The sequence below is a fragment of the Uloborus diversus genome, chromosome 4 (genome assembly GCF_026930045.1).
Source record: "Uloborus diversus isolate 005 chromosome 4, Udiv.v.3.1, whole genome shotgun sequence".
Classification (NCBI taxonomy): Eukaryota; Metazoa; Arthropoda; class Arachnida; order Araneae; family Uloboridae; genus Uloborus; species Uloborus diversus.
In genome coordinates this window covers 1,685,632-1,703,069 of record NC_072734.1, presented here as the reverse complement: position 1 = coordinate 1,703,069, position 17,438 = coordinate 1,685,632, and the positions used below count along the sequence as shown (strand labels likewise).

Genomic DNA, 17,438 nt, shown 5'->3' with positions numbered 1-17,438 from the left:
CTTTCGGTTTTGATGGAAAACCGCCTATGTGAAGTAATCAGAGGTTATAGGAACACAATTAAAAAATATTTTTTTCTGTTTGTCGACCTTTAATGTAATTCACAAAATAAATATTGTTTATAATTATGGTGCAATCTATTTCCTATATTTCTAAGTAAATTGAGCACACGATATTTTTTCTTACAAATTAACCCTAACTTGTGTTTTATGTTGTGTTTATTAAAAATACACATGTGAAAAAGTTTCATCCCCTTCTTATTTTTACTGTGAATTGTATTATATGCTTTTGTCTATATTTTTGGAACAGAGTGCATATACACCCCTTGTGTTTCACTTCTTTGTACCTGGACCACTTAGAGTAGTTCCCCCCCCCCCCCCTTGAAAAAAATTTTATAGGCCATTAACATGAAAAATCTTTAGTAGATTTCGTAGCTTAGAGGTGTCCATAATTTGTGGTCCAACATCAAAATCATATGTGATGGTATTTACTTTTAGGGTCGATTTCTTGTAGCCAAAGCAGACATAGAGAAACCAACGCCATACTTGTGGCTTGTTGACACAGAAACAAATATGTTACAGCGTTTTGAATGGTATGAACAGCAAGGAATAGTGCTGTATCGCAGCACATATACTGTAAGTATTTTTATTGTATATTTATAATACAGTTGAACCTCAAAATCCAAACATCTTAAAACTCAAACAATTTTGAGTTTTTTAGTTTAATTTTAAAAATTTTGCAGCATCCAATGTTTACATTTTCAATGCGGTGCAGGTGACTTTTTGAAACTAAATAAAAGTTCAGATATTGCTTTATGTTTAATTTAAATTCAGTGGTGGAACAGCCCATGGGGGGCCAGCGCTCCTGTGTCCATCTCAGTTTACGAGACTGAGGACTCTGGGCTGCAAGGCAGATGTTCCAGTTAAGTGGTCAATCAAACATGAAACCCCCAGGATTCAGTTCCCAAGCATGTTTGGGACTCATTTTATCAACGCATTAAAGGGATGATAGGCCAAGTTGACTGTGCCCGACGGAGTCTATGATGTGGAAGCACAAAGCAATACCACTGAGCCACTGGGCTTTGCTTATTGTTTTAAAATGTTTTTTAAAAAAATACCTTTAAACTTACATTATAAATTTCTTTATTTTTATTTGATTACTTTAAGAAAAAAATAACTTTATATGTGTACAAAAGTTTTTATTTTTAGCTTTTTAATGTGTATATTTTAATAAGATCTTTAAAATCTAGAATTATGCTAAAAACAGTCTCGCTGATTACAGATTTTCAAGGTTCCACTCTAATAGTAAAAATAATTTGATAAATATTTTTTTAAAAATAGTGTGAAGTATTCAGAGCTAAAGTAGATCAAGTCAAAAATTTTTTAACAAAAGAAATGAACTTATTTTCTGCGTATTAATATTTGTTAATCAGGTATTTTCAGAGTTATAGAAAACAAAAGTTCCTGCTGTCACTATTTATACTGTAAGTAGACTCGAAGTAAATCAAGTCAATTCAAATTTAAACTGAACTGCCACCTTAATTATCATTTTTCTGCTTTCAAATTATGTGACCATTTTTAATTTAACTTCACGCTGCAGCCATAAAAATTAAGCTACCGTCCAAGTCCCTTTAGGGTTCATGTAGTAATGAAACTTAACTATCCCAAATTCATAATTTATAGACGATCCACTTTGGCTCTGAACACCTCATATATTGAGTCATTGAATTACAGTATGCATATTGATTAAGTCTGTTCATAAAATCCATTCAAAAAAAACAATTGAAAAATTAATAGTAAGTTGCAATTTAACTTCAAGTAAGTCTAAAATCAGCAGATTAAGAAGTTTAGTAACCATAAACTTTTTTCTTGTTCAAAATCTTTCTTTATGCAATTTGTGTCCCAAATGTTGTTTTTTAGATACTAATTCATTATCACAACTGATGTCTTTTTGTATTTTACATAAATTAGTCTATAAAATGAAGCCCAGTGGCTCAGTTTAAGCGCTTCGGGTTCCCACGTCACAGGCCCAGGTCGGGCATAGTTGCCTCAGTCTTTCGTCCCTTCAGTGGGCCAATAAAATGAGTACCATGCGTACTTAGGAACCAAACACTGGGGGTTCCTCGTTAGGCTGACCACCTAACCGGAACATCTGCCTTGCACCCCAGAGCCTCTCGTCAGGGAAACTGAGTTGGGCACAGTAGGCCTTGGCACTCATGAGCTGTTTTTGTCACATGATTTGTTTTTTTTAGTCTATAAAATAAATTATTTGAGTTATATTTACGAACCAACACTCAGGCCCTGATCTGCATACCCGCAATGCGAGGGGGAGGGGGGGGGACAGCCGAAGAAATTGAGGACAAACTACCATTAAGACTGATTAAGATTGCAAATATGCACTGCTGGCCTCTAGGAAGAGACCCTACAGATTTTGTTGCAGGGGGGCCAGAAATTTATAGATCCGTGTCTGCCAACACTACTGTCAAAATATAATACACCTTCTTGATGACATATGATAGTATGAGGCACATATTTTAAATAAGTACCGTTTTGAAATAAAAAAGAAGTACAGAAAGGGCAAAGAAATTTATTAGACAAAAATCAACCACCCTTACGCTATTTTTCAACATTGCTCCCCTAATTTTCCAAGCATTTGTCATAACATCATAGTACAAGTTTTTGTATACCTCTTCGTAGAAAACTGCTGCCTGTGTAGTCAACCATGAGGACTCTTATCATGAAGATAGGTATACAAAAACCTGTACCACACTATGATGAATGCTTGGAAAATCACGGAAGCACTGTCGAAAAATAGGATAACAGTGGTAGATTTTTGTCCATTAAATTTCTTTGCTCTGTCTCTACTTGTTCTTTTTCTATTTCAAAACAGTACTTAAATTAAAAACATGCCTTGTAGTCTACTGCCTTACAAACAAGAATTAAATATTAAATTAAAAAAGATGCTGACTCAAATGAATCCCATCAAAGAACACTTTTGATCAAGTCACCTTTTATATATCCATTCTACAGACAGACACACAGATACTTACGTTAAACTTATCACCTTCCTTCTTTTTGCATTGGGAGGGAGTAAAAAATATAAAAAGACATCAAAGTTGAAGTGAAATTAAATTTTAAAAACAAAGCACTTCTCATTATGGTATAATTAATACTATGATTATTTTGGAGAGTTAATGAGCTAGTGATTTATTAATTTTTGAATCAGATGAACAAAAATGGTGTGCCATAATGGTACATCATAAAGAATGTTTAACAAATTTCCAAATTCTGCATCTGAAATGCAGTCGTATTTTAGTTATTTCACTGACAAACACGGGGGTTTCCAACTTCTGAGTATTCAGGAACGCAATTGCAAACAAAGGCTTGATGGCATGGTGCAACGTAACAATAGCAGTGATGAAAAATTGGGGGGGGGGGGGGGCTGAGAACAGCTGCGGATCCAAGCGACCAAATATTGCCTAAAACGGTATTTTTGGTACCTATGACCCTCTCCAAAATCAAAAGCTGGATCCACTCATGGCTGGGGGGGGGGGGGGAATGGATCATGGTAATAATATTAGAAACTGAAGAAAAAAAAAGAAACTTTACCTAAAATATATAAAATGCTCAAAGGGAAAAACTGAGGTTTGTTGGCTTGCAGCTACCAAAAAAATTATGTCTACCTCAAGTCATGGAAGAGTTCAGGCCTGGATCTACATACCCACAGACCCCACAATAGGGAAAGGGAGGTCCATGCCACTAAAGGGCCCGCAGCCCTTAGTGGCATAGAAATCCAATCGGTAGTTATGGGCCCTGCTGATTTTTTGCAGGGAGGGGGGAGGCAAAATTTATAGATAAGGACCTGGAAGAGTCTCAAATGTTTTGCATACGCATCTGAATTTTGGAAGTGGTTTTATAGTCTGTAAAATAAGGAATTCATTAATGAACAGCATTTAGAACAGATGTGGATTTTCTCAAAAACATGTTGGTGAATCAAGAGTGAAAATTTTCAGTCTTTTGATGGATTTCCATCTTTTAAAAAGCATTGGAAACAGAGTGAAACGGAATAAAATAAATGTAATAAATAATCAGGAAATGAGTTAAAATCAGGGAAGATGAGATAACTTTTTTTATTCAATTTGAATGTTAGGATCATATTTATGAGAAAACTACTAGTTATTGCTTAATGATGAAAAATAAATTATTCTTAAATAAAGTGAAATGATTTTTTATAATTTTACTTCTTAAAAAATTATATATTTAATTTTATCTTCGGTATTGGTAATATCTTTTGTCTTTAAACACCTTCCATAAAAATAAGTTACTTTTAAGTATAAAATACTACATTCAATCCTTCTGTTTAAAAGCTAAATGTAGGACACTCTCTCCCCTCTGTCTATTAAAAACATTTCAGTCTTGGGAATTTAACCAACTTTCAGAAAATTTAATGCTACTAATAATTTTCCCCCGCATGCAGCGTTGGGGCCATCTGTTGGAAACCCCTGTTGTAAGCCTCATTTGTTACCTGTATGCATGCATTTCATTTTCCTCTCTTGTTTTATTTTAGTATGCAGCATGGAATGAAATATCGTTTGCCAACTATGTCAAAGCAAAAGTGAAAGTCGTGTCACATTCTCGTATTCTCCATGTTGTGGAATATTTGGGTCCGGAACTTAAAGAGGAAGTTGAGAAGTAAGTCATTTATGGGTTATACTGTTGTTATTATTATACAGTCGAACCTCCTTATATCGAACTTCCACATATCAAAATTTTCTATATATCGAAATCCCAGCAAATTTCAATGTTCATTGTATAGAAAAATTGTTTCTATATATCGAAAAAATCTCTATATATCCAAAAAAAATTCCAGACATTCGTAGATTTTTTTTTCTAATTTAGACTGTTTGACTCATGGAAAATGAAGGTTAGGGGAGAAGATTATGTTTACTAAAGATTGCTAAGAAACTCATAAGATATCTTGGTTTGAGGGGTGTGTAGATAGGTCGTTGTTTTCCCTCAAGTTTATTTCAAATCTTAGTTGTAACCAGTAACACTGTAAAATCAGTTTCAAGTTATCCATTTGTCTGTTGATTATCATTCCTAGTCTTTTTAGCTTCAGTAAAAATCATTCAAGTAAAGTAGATTGATTTTTTACTTTTCTCTCGATTACATTGTCAAAACGAAAATCCCTTCATGTTGCAAATCAAATTGAACTGCCGAAGAATGAAGACGTATGAAGCCACAAAAATGTAATTTCTGTTAATTTTTCAGTTATTAACTTTCGTTTTATCCGATGCTTGTATAAATTAGAAATTAATTTCATGCACGAAAATCAGCTTTAATTTTAATGTTTTAGGGGATTTTTATGATAAAATAAGATTGTTTCTATGTATCGAAATTTCTATGCATCAAATTTTTTTCCGTCAATTTGCTACTTCGATATATGGAGGTCCGACTGTATTTCTTTATACTCAGATTTAAAATTTGAAAAAATAAATTTTAAATATTTTTTAGAGTTTTATGATTTTTTTTAAATTAAAGTTCCTCCTTTAAGTGATAAAAGATTTCTGTTTTCTTTTTCATTGCTTATTGCAGTAACTATTTTCTACAGAGAAATTATATTGAAATTTAATTCATCTTAGTCTTATGCAGTTGGAGTAAGATTGGTGATAAAAACTTCGCTATTTGTGTGGTGAAGAAGCTGGCAAAAATGGCGGGCTCTAGTTATTCTTTTCTCCGGGTTACTGATACCTCTTCGTTCTCTTTTAGATGCTTTTCCTTCTCCCCTCCTCCTCAAGATACTTCTTATTTGTGTTAAATTGTTATATTTCCTTTAAAAAAAATTCCAAGTAGTGCATAAATGATCAGTTTTTACAGCTTCAAAGCAGAAGGGAGGGTCCATGGTGCCAACTGTCATTGTCATTTTTGAGTGGGGTTATTTTAAAAAAGGTTTTGGTTTCGTTTTGGGGGATGCTTGGTAGCATTAGAGAGGACTGTACCCTTAGGGAGATGGGCACCCTGTTAAAAGAAATTAAAATTGCTGTGGATGATTGCGGAAAAATATCTTTTTGATGGTATGGAAAATAGATAGTTTTATTGTTAAAACAGTAAATGTGTGTGTGTAAAAATACCTTTTTTCATAAATTTTAGTACTTTTCAAGTTATAAAGCTTTGTTCATTTTTATTATTTTATTGTTCCAATATTATTGAGCTGATGTAATAAAATACAATTGAATGTTTCAGTAATTCTGTTGTGTCTAAGCTGCCTGCCAATCCTTTGAGAGAAAACTTTGAAGTCTTCCTACAAACTCTGATTAGTCAAGCTCTTGATCCAAATTTCCTCTCTGAAATAACAAATGAAAATGGTAAGATAGCAAACTTTGTTGCTTATGTCATTTTCTAGAACAAAGTTTCCCAAACTGTGATCCACAGATCCCCGGGGGTCTGCGAGTTCATGCCAGGGGATTTGCGGCGCTATGCAGCTAAAACGTTAATTATAATTGATATTGAAGGACGAGTAATGATATCTAAATTCAAAAAGAAAGCACATTTATTTCGAATAAAAAGTTCTTGCTTAAGTAGATACATGCAGGATGCAGCAGCCCCCCCCCCCCCTTCAGAACTCTCGGAAGTAACACACTACACATTAATTAACTTTGTGCACATGACGAATTTCATATTGTTACAAACTATATTAAGTAAAATAAAAACATTGAGGCACATTTTTGCAGCTGGGATATTATACTTCAAATAAAACTGTTGCTCCAAAATTTTCATGACTCATCTATTACACAGCATTACGACGCTGCCAGGGTAGGTTTGCCCGAACCATAACTAATAATTAAAATCCTAATACGCCATAAAAAGACAACTTGTATGAAAAATTACCACACTTAAACTAGGCTAACAGTGTTCACTAACTTCAAAAGTTCATTTCTATTGGTAAACTTGTTGTAGAAATTTGGTGATAGCATTTTTATTTCTAATTAAATTTGAAATAGAATTTTGCTTCCATAACTCAAAATAATAATGTAAAAAATGAAAACCAGACGAGAGCTCTGAAAAATATACAGAACAATGAGCAAAGAAATTTAAAGAGAAAAAAGCAAAAAAATTAGAAAAAATAGATTTAACTGCATCAAAGATCTTTTTTTTCTTTTTGCACGCGCTGTGGGGGGGGGGGGGGGGTCGCGGAAGTCTGAAGTTTGGGAACCTCTGTTCTAGAATGTGTCAGGATTGCTGCTAAACCTTGTTCACCTGGGTATGTCTTTTTAAATTTGGGTCCATAAAAGGGTCATACGCGAAATGTAGGCTTCAATGTTTTGAATCCTAATTTTTAATTTTGGGATATTGGATAGTACATCAGCCCTGTAAACTACAATACCATCTTGTCTTTTCTGAAAACGTCTAAAAACAATTAAGATTGAATGAGCTTTTATGAAGTTAATAAAAGAAAATAAAAACTGACTGAATGTTCATCAATGTTTTAATATTTCAACATTGCTGTTATTGAACTAACTTGCCCACTAAAATTACAAAAACAACAACCTGGACCAGCAACAAGCTCTGGGCCTATTTTAGCTTGCCCTAGTTAGTTTATCAATTCTCAATGAAAGTGAAAAAAAAAACCTATTCACTTCATTCCTAGAAGCAACCACTTTCAGTAAACTATTTCAAATACCTACAAGCCTATTATAGTCTTCTTCTTCTTCAAGTGGCACTACAGCCCGTTATGGGCCTTGGCTTGATCCACAATTTTGCTCCAGACCGCCCTCTGACCGACCTTCTCCCTCCATCTGCGGATCTTCATTGTTTCCAGGTTTGCAAAAACATCATCCAACCATCTCTTTCTAGGTCATCCTCTGGTCCTGGTCCCCAAAGGTTTCCATTTCAGGATCTTTTTCAGTCTTCAAAGGACCAGTGATTCTACGTATGACGTATGACCTTTCGCTCAAAAATCAGTAGTTCTTCTTCATTGTTTTTATTCAGTGTCCAGGTTTCACTTCCATATGTCACAATCGGTTGGATGATTGCTTTATACAGTCTGTATTTTAAGCCTATTATAGTGACCTTTCCTTATTTCAAGATTACATTTGGATTTGAAAAACTTTAAACAATGACCCTTGGTTCTGCGATCTGTACAGAAATTTATCCCTAACTTTAATTTTTTGAACCATATTAAAATGGGCTTACTACATAAAAATTCAGCTTACTGAATATGACATACCTTCTTTTGTATCAGCATTCATTCTTGTAAAAAATTACTAAGCTAGTAAAACAGAACGCTTCTCTGTGTGTTTCCGTTCTTGAGAGTTAACCCGTTTGTTCCATTAACGGGGTTGAACTGACTCCATGGCTCTTTGTCTTCTTTCGTGTGCTCTTTTCCAGGGTGGCGCATCTATTAAATTTTGGGCATTGACCCCATTCTAAACTTGAAATGTTCAAAAAAAAAATATCCTACAAGAAACTTAAAATAATTGTAATGATGATAGTTAATTTGCATTTGTGAGTATCTCCATAAAATATACATGAAGCTGATCAAATAACATTAGAAAACAGTTTAGTCAAATATGAATACAGTAAACTCCCAATTATCCATGGAATAGGGTGGCAAAATAGCCTAGGATAATCCCAATAGAAGATAAAAAATGTAAACTGTATACAATAGCAAAAAATCATGAATAACTCTCACACATGCATTTAAATTGTAGCTAAAAACATTGCTACATTTCATCTACTAACATTAAATGTAAAAAAATATACATAGGAGGCATTGAGAAGCAAAGGGATGTAAGTGCAAAATTAAAAATTTGGAGATAACCAGTACAAATGGTAGGTGAACCTCTCCTCTGTCTTGGGGCAAGAGATGTTACTAGTAGCCCCGGTTGGTGCTGCTGTATAACATGATTTAGAAAAAAAATTCAATGAAAGCCTACCTGGGAGGTAATCTTTATACGCGTTTTACTCAAAACTTGAAAATATCCACTTGCTTCTCACTGCCTCATATGTAGAAGCTAAAAACAAGCAATAACACAATCATAGGTTTAAAAAACATTTAATAACCATTAAATAAATATTTTTAAAAATTGTGAAATGACCCACACGGATAATCGACTGGCGATAATCGGGAGGTTATTGTATTGCCAGAGGGTGCACAGGCCCCCTCAATTTTTTCAGAAAAATATTTATAACTTTTTTTTTCCTTTTTTTTAACTTGAAATTAAAAAAAAAAAAAAAGGATTGTACCATATTTTTTTGCGTATAAATATGCAAGGGGAGGGGGTGCGAGTGCACCCATGATCTGGCCCCCTCACCCTCACTTTTTCAAGGCATGAACTTCCACTGCATCACATAATTCATAAAGGAAAGAAAAATAGTAGCAGTTTTCGAAAAGATCCTTAATTATATTTTATGCACAAAAGTAGTCATGTTTCAAAATTGTGTATTAGCCCATAGTTTTATAATTTAAAAAAAATACAAAATTGCTTTCTTGATAAAATATATTTATATCATTTATATTTTAATTGCAATACTGCTGTGGGATGGTAAAGCATAGTAACTTCAAATTTTTACTTTTTTTTGCATTTTTGTCATCTACTGTACTTTTATTCTACAAAGCTTGTTTATTTGGTTTCTGCGGAAATTAAAGCATGAAAAAAAGAACGTCATTATAACATTTCCCTATTCTTTGTATACAGTCCAAAACACATTTTTTTAAATACCTCAAACCTCATTTCTGCACATTTACCCTCCCCATGGCAGAATGTTTTTTGTTAACACATACAAATAATTCAGTTTTGTTAAGTGTTTAGATTTTTTTTTAATTATTTAATTGCATGAAATGATTATTTTTATTTGATTTTGTCTGCATCATTTATTTTTTTCACATCTCTTGTCATTGTCTTTATTTATTGAAATTCTTACTTATATGTTCATTTTGGCACCTCTTGATTTTTTTTTATGTTGAAGAGTCAAGATATCTGAACATCGTGAAAATGAAAAACAAATTATTCTTCTGTAGCTGAAAGTATATTACACTAATTATATCTTTTTTGTTTTTAGATGAATATTTCTTGAGCAACATTAAAGAAATTGAAAGTGTCAGCGAGGAAAAGAAAAAAACTTTGGTGAAGGATTTTTGGGAAGAAACTCTTCAAAAGTGTGCTGATACGTACCCTTGTGTAAATATTTTGGATAGTCTTTCAGAGGATGAAACTTGTGAGGTTTGTACTCTAAACTGACTTAAAATCTGTCAAATATCTTTTTATTTAATGCTGAACCTGACATTTCATTATTTATTTGTGTTTTTTCACACTGAAGATTTTTTAAATTTGACTCTCATAATAATGAAGATAAAATGCTATCCTTAGAATTCAGATATATCATACTGCCTTCTAAACATTCTTTGATTAATTTGTTCTAAGCTTTAAAGTATAAATGGATGCATTTTATGTTGTGATAATTATTGTTTATACTTTCATTTGAAATGCTTTCTGCTTTCTTTGTTATCAAAATATTGATCAAAAGTAATAATAATAAAACTTTTCTAAAAATCTAAAAAAGTTGATGACTTATGATTCATGCTCGTTTTTCCCTTTTCTGGTTTCTTTCCTATCTTTTGAATTAGTTGAATTACTAATATTGAGAAAACTGAATGGTAAAATGAGCAGATGAACAAAGGTGCATATATAATTCTGCAGTTATTGCAACAGTTGTCGTTTATTGAATGCAATAAATGTTTGTGCTTGGACATATTCTCGTGGCTTCCTCTTACTTGCAGGGGCTTCCCGTTGGGAAGTCACTGTGACCTTCCAAAAATGTCCTTATTTAGCGAATTTTGTCTGACCATTTGGCAAGAATGTCATCATCCAGCAAAATTTGAAACTCCATTCGACAAATTAAGAATTTCCACCCTCCCAAAAGTTCGGGGCTCCCCTACTTGCCTGTATAGTCAGGGCCGCAGAGAATCAAGTCAGACCCCTGTCAGTTATGTCGCCAGGACCCTTCCGTCCCCCCCCCCTCCCAAAAAAAATAAGGAAAGGTGGAAAAGGGGAAAAGAAAAAATCAAAACTGCTTACTAGAAAACAATTAACTCTATTTTAAGTGCCACAATAGTAAATACCAAAAGAAAAAATTTTACAAAATCTTTATATTTTCTCTTATTTAGAGTTTTTTCACCCTTTTCTTCTCTTTTTTTTTTTTTTAAAGGAAGTAGCAAAATAAAAATGTTTTATGGAAACTTTGTTTAAACGATGCATTTTCAACTCATATGTACCAAATATCATGTAAGAATTCTGCATTTTTCTTTTTTTTTTTTTTTTTTTTTTTGTAAATGATCTATTTACTTTAATTTCTCACTTTGAAAAAAGAACAAGAGAACTAGTATGACAATCCTTGAGTTGAATTTATTCACTACCTTTAAAATAAGTTTTTGTTTAAGTACATTTTAAAAAAAATTAACTTTAAAATGCAATGTTTTATAATGTTACCATCTTTAAAGCCCATAGTGAAAAGCTTTAGGAGAAAGTCAAAAACGTTTCATTTACGCAATTTAGAAAGTTTTGGATTTTGTAAAAAGTGATTGTAGCGGAAAGTGTACATCACATAGGTTACTTCTGGAATTCAGTAGTGTCCGTAGCTATAACGATATCAAGATTCTGCTATAATTTTCTCAAGCAACAGTAATGAGACTTATTTGTTATTCGATGCATTTTGCTTCAAAATTTCAAACTATAGCTTTGTACTATTTTTTAAAATTAATCTTCATTTTTAATATCTTATGTGTTTATAATTATAGCTTTAAAAAAACAACTTTATTGAGAACTGAAAACATCATTTTTAAAACTCCTATTGCTTCTGAACTAGGTTTGTAAAAAGGAAGGTGCCTCCAAGCTCCTGCAGTTCTATGGACAACCTTATGACTGGACGACCCTAGGATCTGTGGACATGATCCTAGCAAACAAAACTCAATATACTGTGTGTGTTGTGTGTTCAGCTACGGTTTCCTTGTACAGTCGTTTGCATCATCAGAAGTATAACTTTTTCATCAAGTGTCGAACTAAGGTATGTAACAATTACTAATCTCGATGACCTGCTATGTTAATTAAAGGAAGAAATTATATTTTAAATTTGGTTCTCAAACATGAGCTATTAGTTTTGTACGTAAAATACAACACCAGCTCAGTTATTCCATCCGAGGACTGCAGTTTCGTGCTTTTTAGCACTCATCAACCCGGAATAGGAATCACATGAGCTGGAGGCGTAAAACCTCTTAAGGGAGCCAAGAGAGTCAAACAAACTGGTAGCTAATGCAGAATTAGCAAACCAGATGAGCGACCGCAGCAATGGTGCGGTTCAACTCAAAGATTGATGGCAAAGCATGGTATTTAGTAGTGATGTTCCGGATATCCGTATCTGCGGATATCCGAGAGAAAATAAAGATCTGTATCCGTATCCGTTATTTTTTGACGGATATTAAACGGATCTTTTCTATTCTAAAATTTTTTAAATATATGAATAAAAGATTATTAAATTCCATTTTAATTAGGTTTTATTCCCTATTTAAATTATAAGGTATCATTTCCGAGGCCGATTTGTACCCCCGCGCAAAAAGGAAGGGATAATATAAGTTTTTATAATGTGTATATGTGTGTCTATTTGTGGCATCGTAGCTTCTAAACAGATAAACTGATTTTGATAGTTTTTTTTTTCGTTCAAAAGGTAACTTGATCGAAAGTGTGCTTGTATTAGCCTCGTTTTTGTAGAACTTTAATTACCGGAGAGTCGGAGACATTAATTAAAAGCCGGCTCAACGTTTTTCACAATTATTTTAGTAAAAACTTACCCATACGATAAAAATATTGGAGCTAATTGAATGAACGAAGTTTTCTGCGTTTTATATTTATTTGAAATTTCCAGGTTATATACAGTATTAGCTATAATCTTGTTAAGTAAATTCTAAATGCAATTCTAAGCCTTTATACGCGTGATTGGTAGCGATTTGATAGTCGGAAAACAAGACGAAAAAGCTCAATGATTTGAAATTTCTATCTGCTGTCAGTTCATATTTGTTAGCGAAATTCATCTTCATATGAGGTCGACCCTCGGGGACATGATTTTTTTTTTTTAATTTATAATTTAATATTGGATTTTGTTATGTATTTGGGGTTTGTGTTATTCTTCATTTTTGTTTTTCTTGGCATCCTTCGAAAAAAGTGATACTAAATTCTTTATTTACTGATTGTAAAGATTTTCCCGACTCTTATTTCGTCGTTAGAGGAAAGTTGGTTGGAATGAGTGAGCGCTGCATTTATGCTGAAATAATATGCGAAAAATTATTTTTAGCATGTCCAGAAGCAGCTTTACACTCTTGCTCCTGTATCCTATGTCTAACGAGCGAACTAAAAATAATTTTTCACATTCTATCTAAGCATTAATGCAAAGCTGACCCATTCCTTCCAACTCTCCCTCAATTTTAACGGAGATTTCTTTGAAGAGTAAATCAGAGTCTTTATTATGTTTTCGACGTAGATGACATTTTTTGAAGAAACAGTGCCATTACCCTGACGGGAATACCTCCCCTAGCAAATTTTACACTTGGGTAGTTGATTTGGGTAAAAAAAAAAAAAAATTTGAGATCCATATCCATATCCGCGGATCTTGGCATTAATGATTCGGATCCGCGGATCTACTTTTTTAACGATTCGGCACATCACTAGCATTTAGTAGTAAGTTACAACTACAAAGTAAGTTACAGCATGGTATTTAGTAGTAAGTAACTTACTACTAAATACCATGCTTTGCCATCAATCTTTGAGTTGAACCGCACCATTGCTGCGATCACTCATCTAGTTTGCTAATTCTGCATTAGCTACCAGTTTGTTTGGCTCTCTTGGCTCCCCTAAGAGGTTTTACGCCTCCAGCTCATGTGATTCCTATTCTGAGCTGATGAGTGCTAAAAAGCACAAAATTGCAGCCCTCGGATGGAATAACTGAGCTGGTGGTGTATTTTAAGTATGTCTGCCTTAGCCCTGGCTTTAGGATGGTAACTTACTTCTTAATATTAGTTTCGTAGTTTGTTTATATTGTCGCCTCAGAGCTACTGTAAGATAGCTTAGTGTTATTTCTGGAATTAGATATCTTACTGTTGCTCTGAGGCAACGATATGTGTGTTTCTTTAATGTAAAACTTGAAATCTGGTAAATGCTGACATTAATTGGTAAATATCCAGGGTCCGCTCTAAGCATTCTTCACCACACCAAATGTGATAAAAACATAAATTCGGTGAAGAAAATTCTGATTTTGCAAAAAAAGTGTATTCTCTAAAGATTTGACAGAAGAAAAAAAATACTATCCTAAAAATTATGTCATCAGATTGTTACAAATTAAATTATATATTCATGGTAGGAAAAATAAATCCAGCCAAACAAGTGTATGAGTTTATGCGGCACCTTTAAAACATAAATGCAAGTGTTTGTATTTTACACTTTCTAAAGTTATACTTTGTTCTTTATTTTGTCAAAATTAGTCTTTGGCTAAGACTTTTGAAAATTGGCTAATTTACTGGTTAACAGTTTGAAATCTCTAGCACAGACCCCGAATATCAACTTTCACGTACTAAAGGCGTTGGGGGAAAATTGAATATTTCTGATGAATTACAGGTAAAAGTTAACACACTCCAATTTTAGTCTTTAACAGTAACATATATATATTGGGATGAATCCTGATTCATGACCAATTTTATCAGACATGTGATTTTTGCTGAATTTAGTAGTTTTTGTGAGTGAACTACTGAATATAAAGGAAAGTAAGGGTCATTGGGGGCTACATTCAACACCTACCTGTTAATTTCATGCATCAATTTAAATAGCCAAGTGTATAAAGACAGAAACCCATGGATGAATTTACAAATGTAGTACAATATACTAACAATGCTGTGTTTGTTCACGCAACACTGTGCAATTTCAATTTTTCATCCCATTTAGATCACATTTTTGTATTGGATGAAAGAGAAACTTATTTTTCTAGAAAAGCTGTGCCAAAACTGACTTCTAGTACCTATTTACCCCTGGTTCATACAGTCCGACCTCCATATATTGAAGTAGCAAATTGCCAGGAAAAAAATTTAATCTATCAAAATTTCGATTTTTAGAAGCGGTCTTAATTTATCATTAATTGCTTCTAAAACATTATAATCAAACTAATTTTTGTGTGTGAAATTCAATATGTTTGAGAATTGCATCGAATGAACATTAATAGTTAAAAAATGAGTTAATATGAAACATTGACTGAGTACTAGATTGCCTCTAAAGACTCACTGTATCATAACTGCATGTTTTTAAGCTCAGATTTTACGTAAGGTCAGAAATAAAATTTTTGCCAAAGAATGACTTGAAGCTGCTTTTTAATGTTTGGCTGAAGAGCTGGAGGTAGGCAAAGTTTAAAGACATAAACATTTGTAGCAGAGAGAGATGTTTGGGGTGGGGTGGGGGAGGAGGAGTATTTCCCCCTTAAATATTTAAAAAACATTAAAAGCAATCTTTTTTTAAAAAACTTATTTTTCGGTGCAAAACATAAGTACTGACCTCACTATAAGCCTCCTATCTGAAAATGTGTTTATTTTGTAAAATAAAAAGAAAAAAAACTGGAAGCAAAGCACAGCACAAATAGTGTCACAGATCCTTCAGTAAAGAAATTTACCTTCACAGACGTAATTAAGATTGAAAATGAAATTGAATGAGTTTGTAATATGACATCAATATGTATCATCATCATGTATATTTATATTTCTAGTTTTTGTGTTGAGTTTTCATATAGTACGCTGTTGGTATTAAAGTTATTTTCTTACAGTATAATTGAAAGAGAAGTCGAAATGACTTTTATTCATAAAAAAAAACTTGAAACTTGTCTAGTTATATTTTTTCTTTTGAAATTTCCTGATTTAAAAAAAAATGTATAGAAAAAAAAGATTCTTTTTTGTGAAAATTATAAACTTTAGGTTTTGTAAGGTATACCTAATTTTTTTTTATTTGAATTTAAAAAAAAATTAATTTTACAGTGGGCTCTCTATTTAACGACTTTCGAGAAATCACAAAAAATCGTCCTTAAGTAGAAGGCGGCCTTAAATAAAATGCTTTTAAAACTACAGTGGATTATTCTAGACCGTGAAAAGTCATCTTTAAATAGAGCGTCGTTAAACAGAGACCCAACTGTATATGTAGGCCTATAGGAACAACTATCAACTTAAAATCTTGTATTTCCAAAAAAAAGGCTTTTTGGATACACTATAGCATGGGTGCCCATATGCAAAATTGTAAGGGGGGGAGGGCTCAGATACTTTAACCATGGTTTAGCAGGATATTTTCCCCATGGAAACATATTTCTGAACAGATTAGAATCATTGAAATTTGACATTTTTAATAACTTATTCATTAATGGCTGGAGAAGAAATGTTTTTACATTTCTGCAAAGAAAAAAGTACTAAAAACAAGGAATTTCTAATTTCAAAGAGGGGGCTCAAGCCCCCCCCTTGCCCCCTATATGGGCGCCCTTGCACTATAGTACAGTGGTTCCCAAACTGGGGGGCTATCGCCCCCAAAGGGGCTGTAGGGGGCGATGAGCATTTTAATGACAAAATAATAACAGTTTGGTAAAGTACAGTTTGAATAATCAGCAAGTAGCTGTTTAATTCTGTATTTATTTTTCAGATGAATGATGTGAAAAGTGAAGGTGCAAAAATGGAATCTCATGTTCTGTTGGAAACTTGCTTACAGGATCACACTTGGGTGAATGCTGTAAGTATTCTTAAAGTCTAGTCTTATCTTAAATTAAATAACTGTTTAAAAGAAGAGTCTTGAAATTCATATAAATTTCAGGAACAGAAAATGTTGTTTTTTAATCATACACCGTATATTAAATATATTTTATGAGAAATAGCATGACATATGACAAAGGAAGAGTAGGTAAAGTGCGACATTTCATGACAAAGGGTGGGAGAGGGTCAAAAATGCTGAAAAAAAGTGGGGCATTTATGGACAGCCTCTTATACAAAAATAAAGTGTAATTGATTTTATTATAAGATTTGTAGGATGTTAGAGCTCTTATCTGTATAGGGTAGTCCAACCCATGAATGAACACCCCACAGTGGGTGAACAGCTTGTAATGTTTTTGAAGAAACGAATATCTTATATAACTAAATACTGAGCGTATCTATCTATGTACCTATCTATGTATCTATGTCCAACACCAGTGAACTGAACATCGAACCAGGTATTGAGGGATTCGTAATTTCCCGTCTTTGTGTTTGCCTATTTAACATAATCCTCCGATAATAATTAGCAGAGATATCAATTAAAAGCTATTAATTATGATACTTAGATTTCGACATAAAATCCCTATTTTTCGAAGGATTTCCTCCATTCAGATTATTATTCAGTGCTTCA

At 33.1% G+C, this 17,438-nt stretch overlaps 1 protein-coding gene across 1 annotated transcript in view; it reads left to right on the top strand.

The window, feature by feature from the left end:
- LOC129219756 (uncharacterized) overlaps positions 1-15,801 on the top strand; it is an 84,390-nt gene extending 68,589 nt beyond the window's left edge. Inside the window, exons 5-10 of the mRNA XM_054854050.1 lie at positions 496-633; positions 4,565-4,689; positions 6,241-6,362; positions 10,060-10,220; positions 11,863-12,060; positions 15,790-15,801. Coding sequence (XP_054710025.1) covers positions 496-633; positions 4,565-4,689; positions 6,241-6,362; positions 10,060-10,220; positions 11,863-12,060; positions 15,790-15,801 — 756 coding nt within the window. The remainder of the gene's footprint in view (positions 1-495; positions 634-4,564; positions 4,690-6,240; positions 6,363-10,059; positions 10,221-11,862; positions 12,061-15,789) is intronic.
- Positions 15,802-17,438: the final 1,637 nt, after the last annotated feature.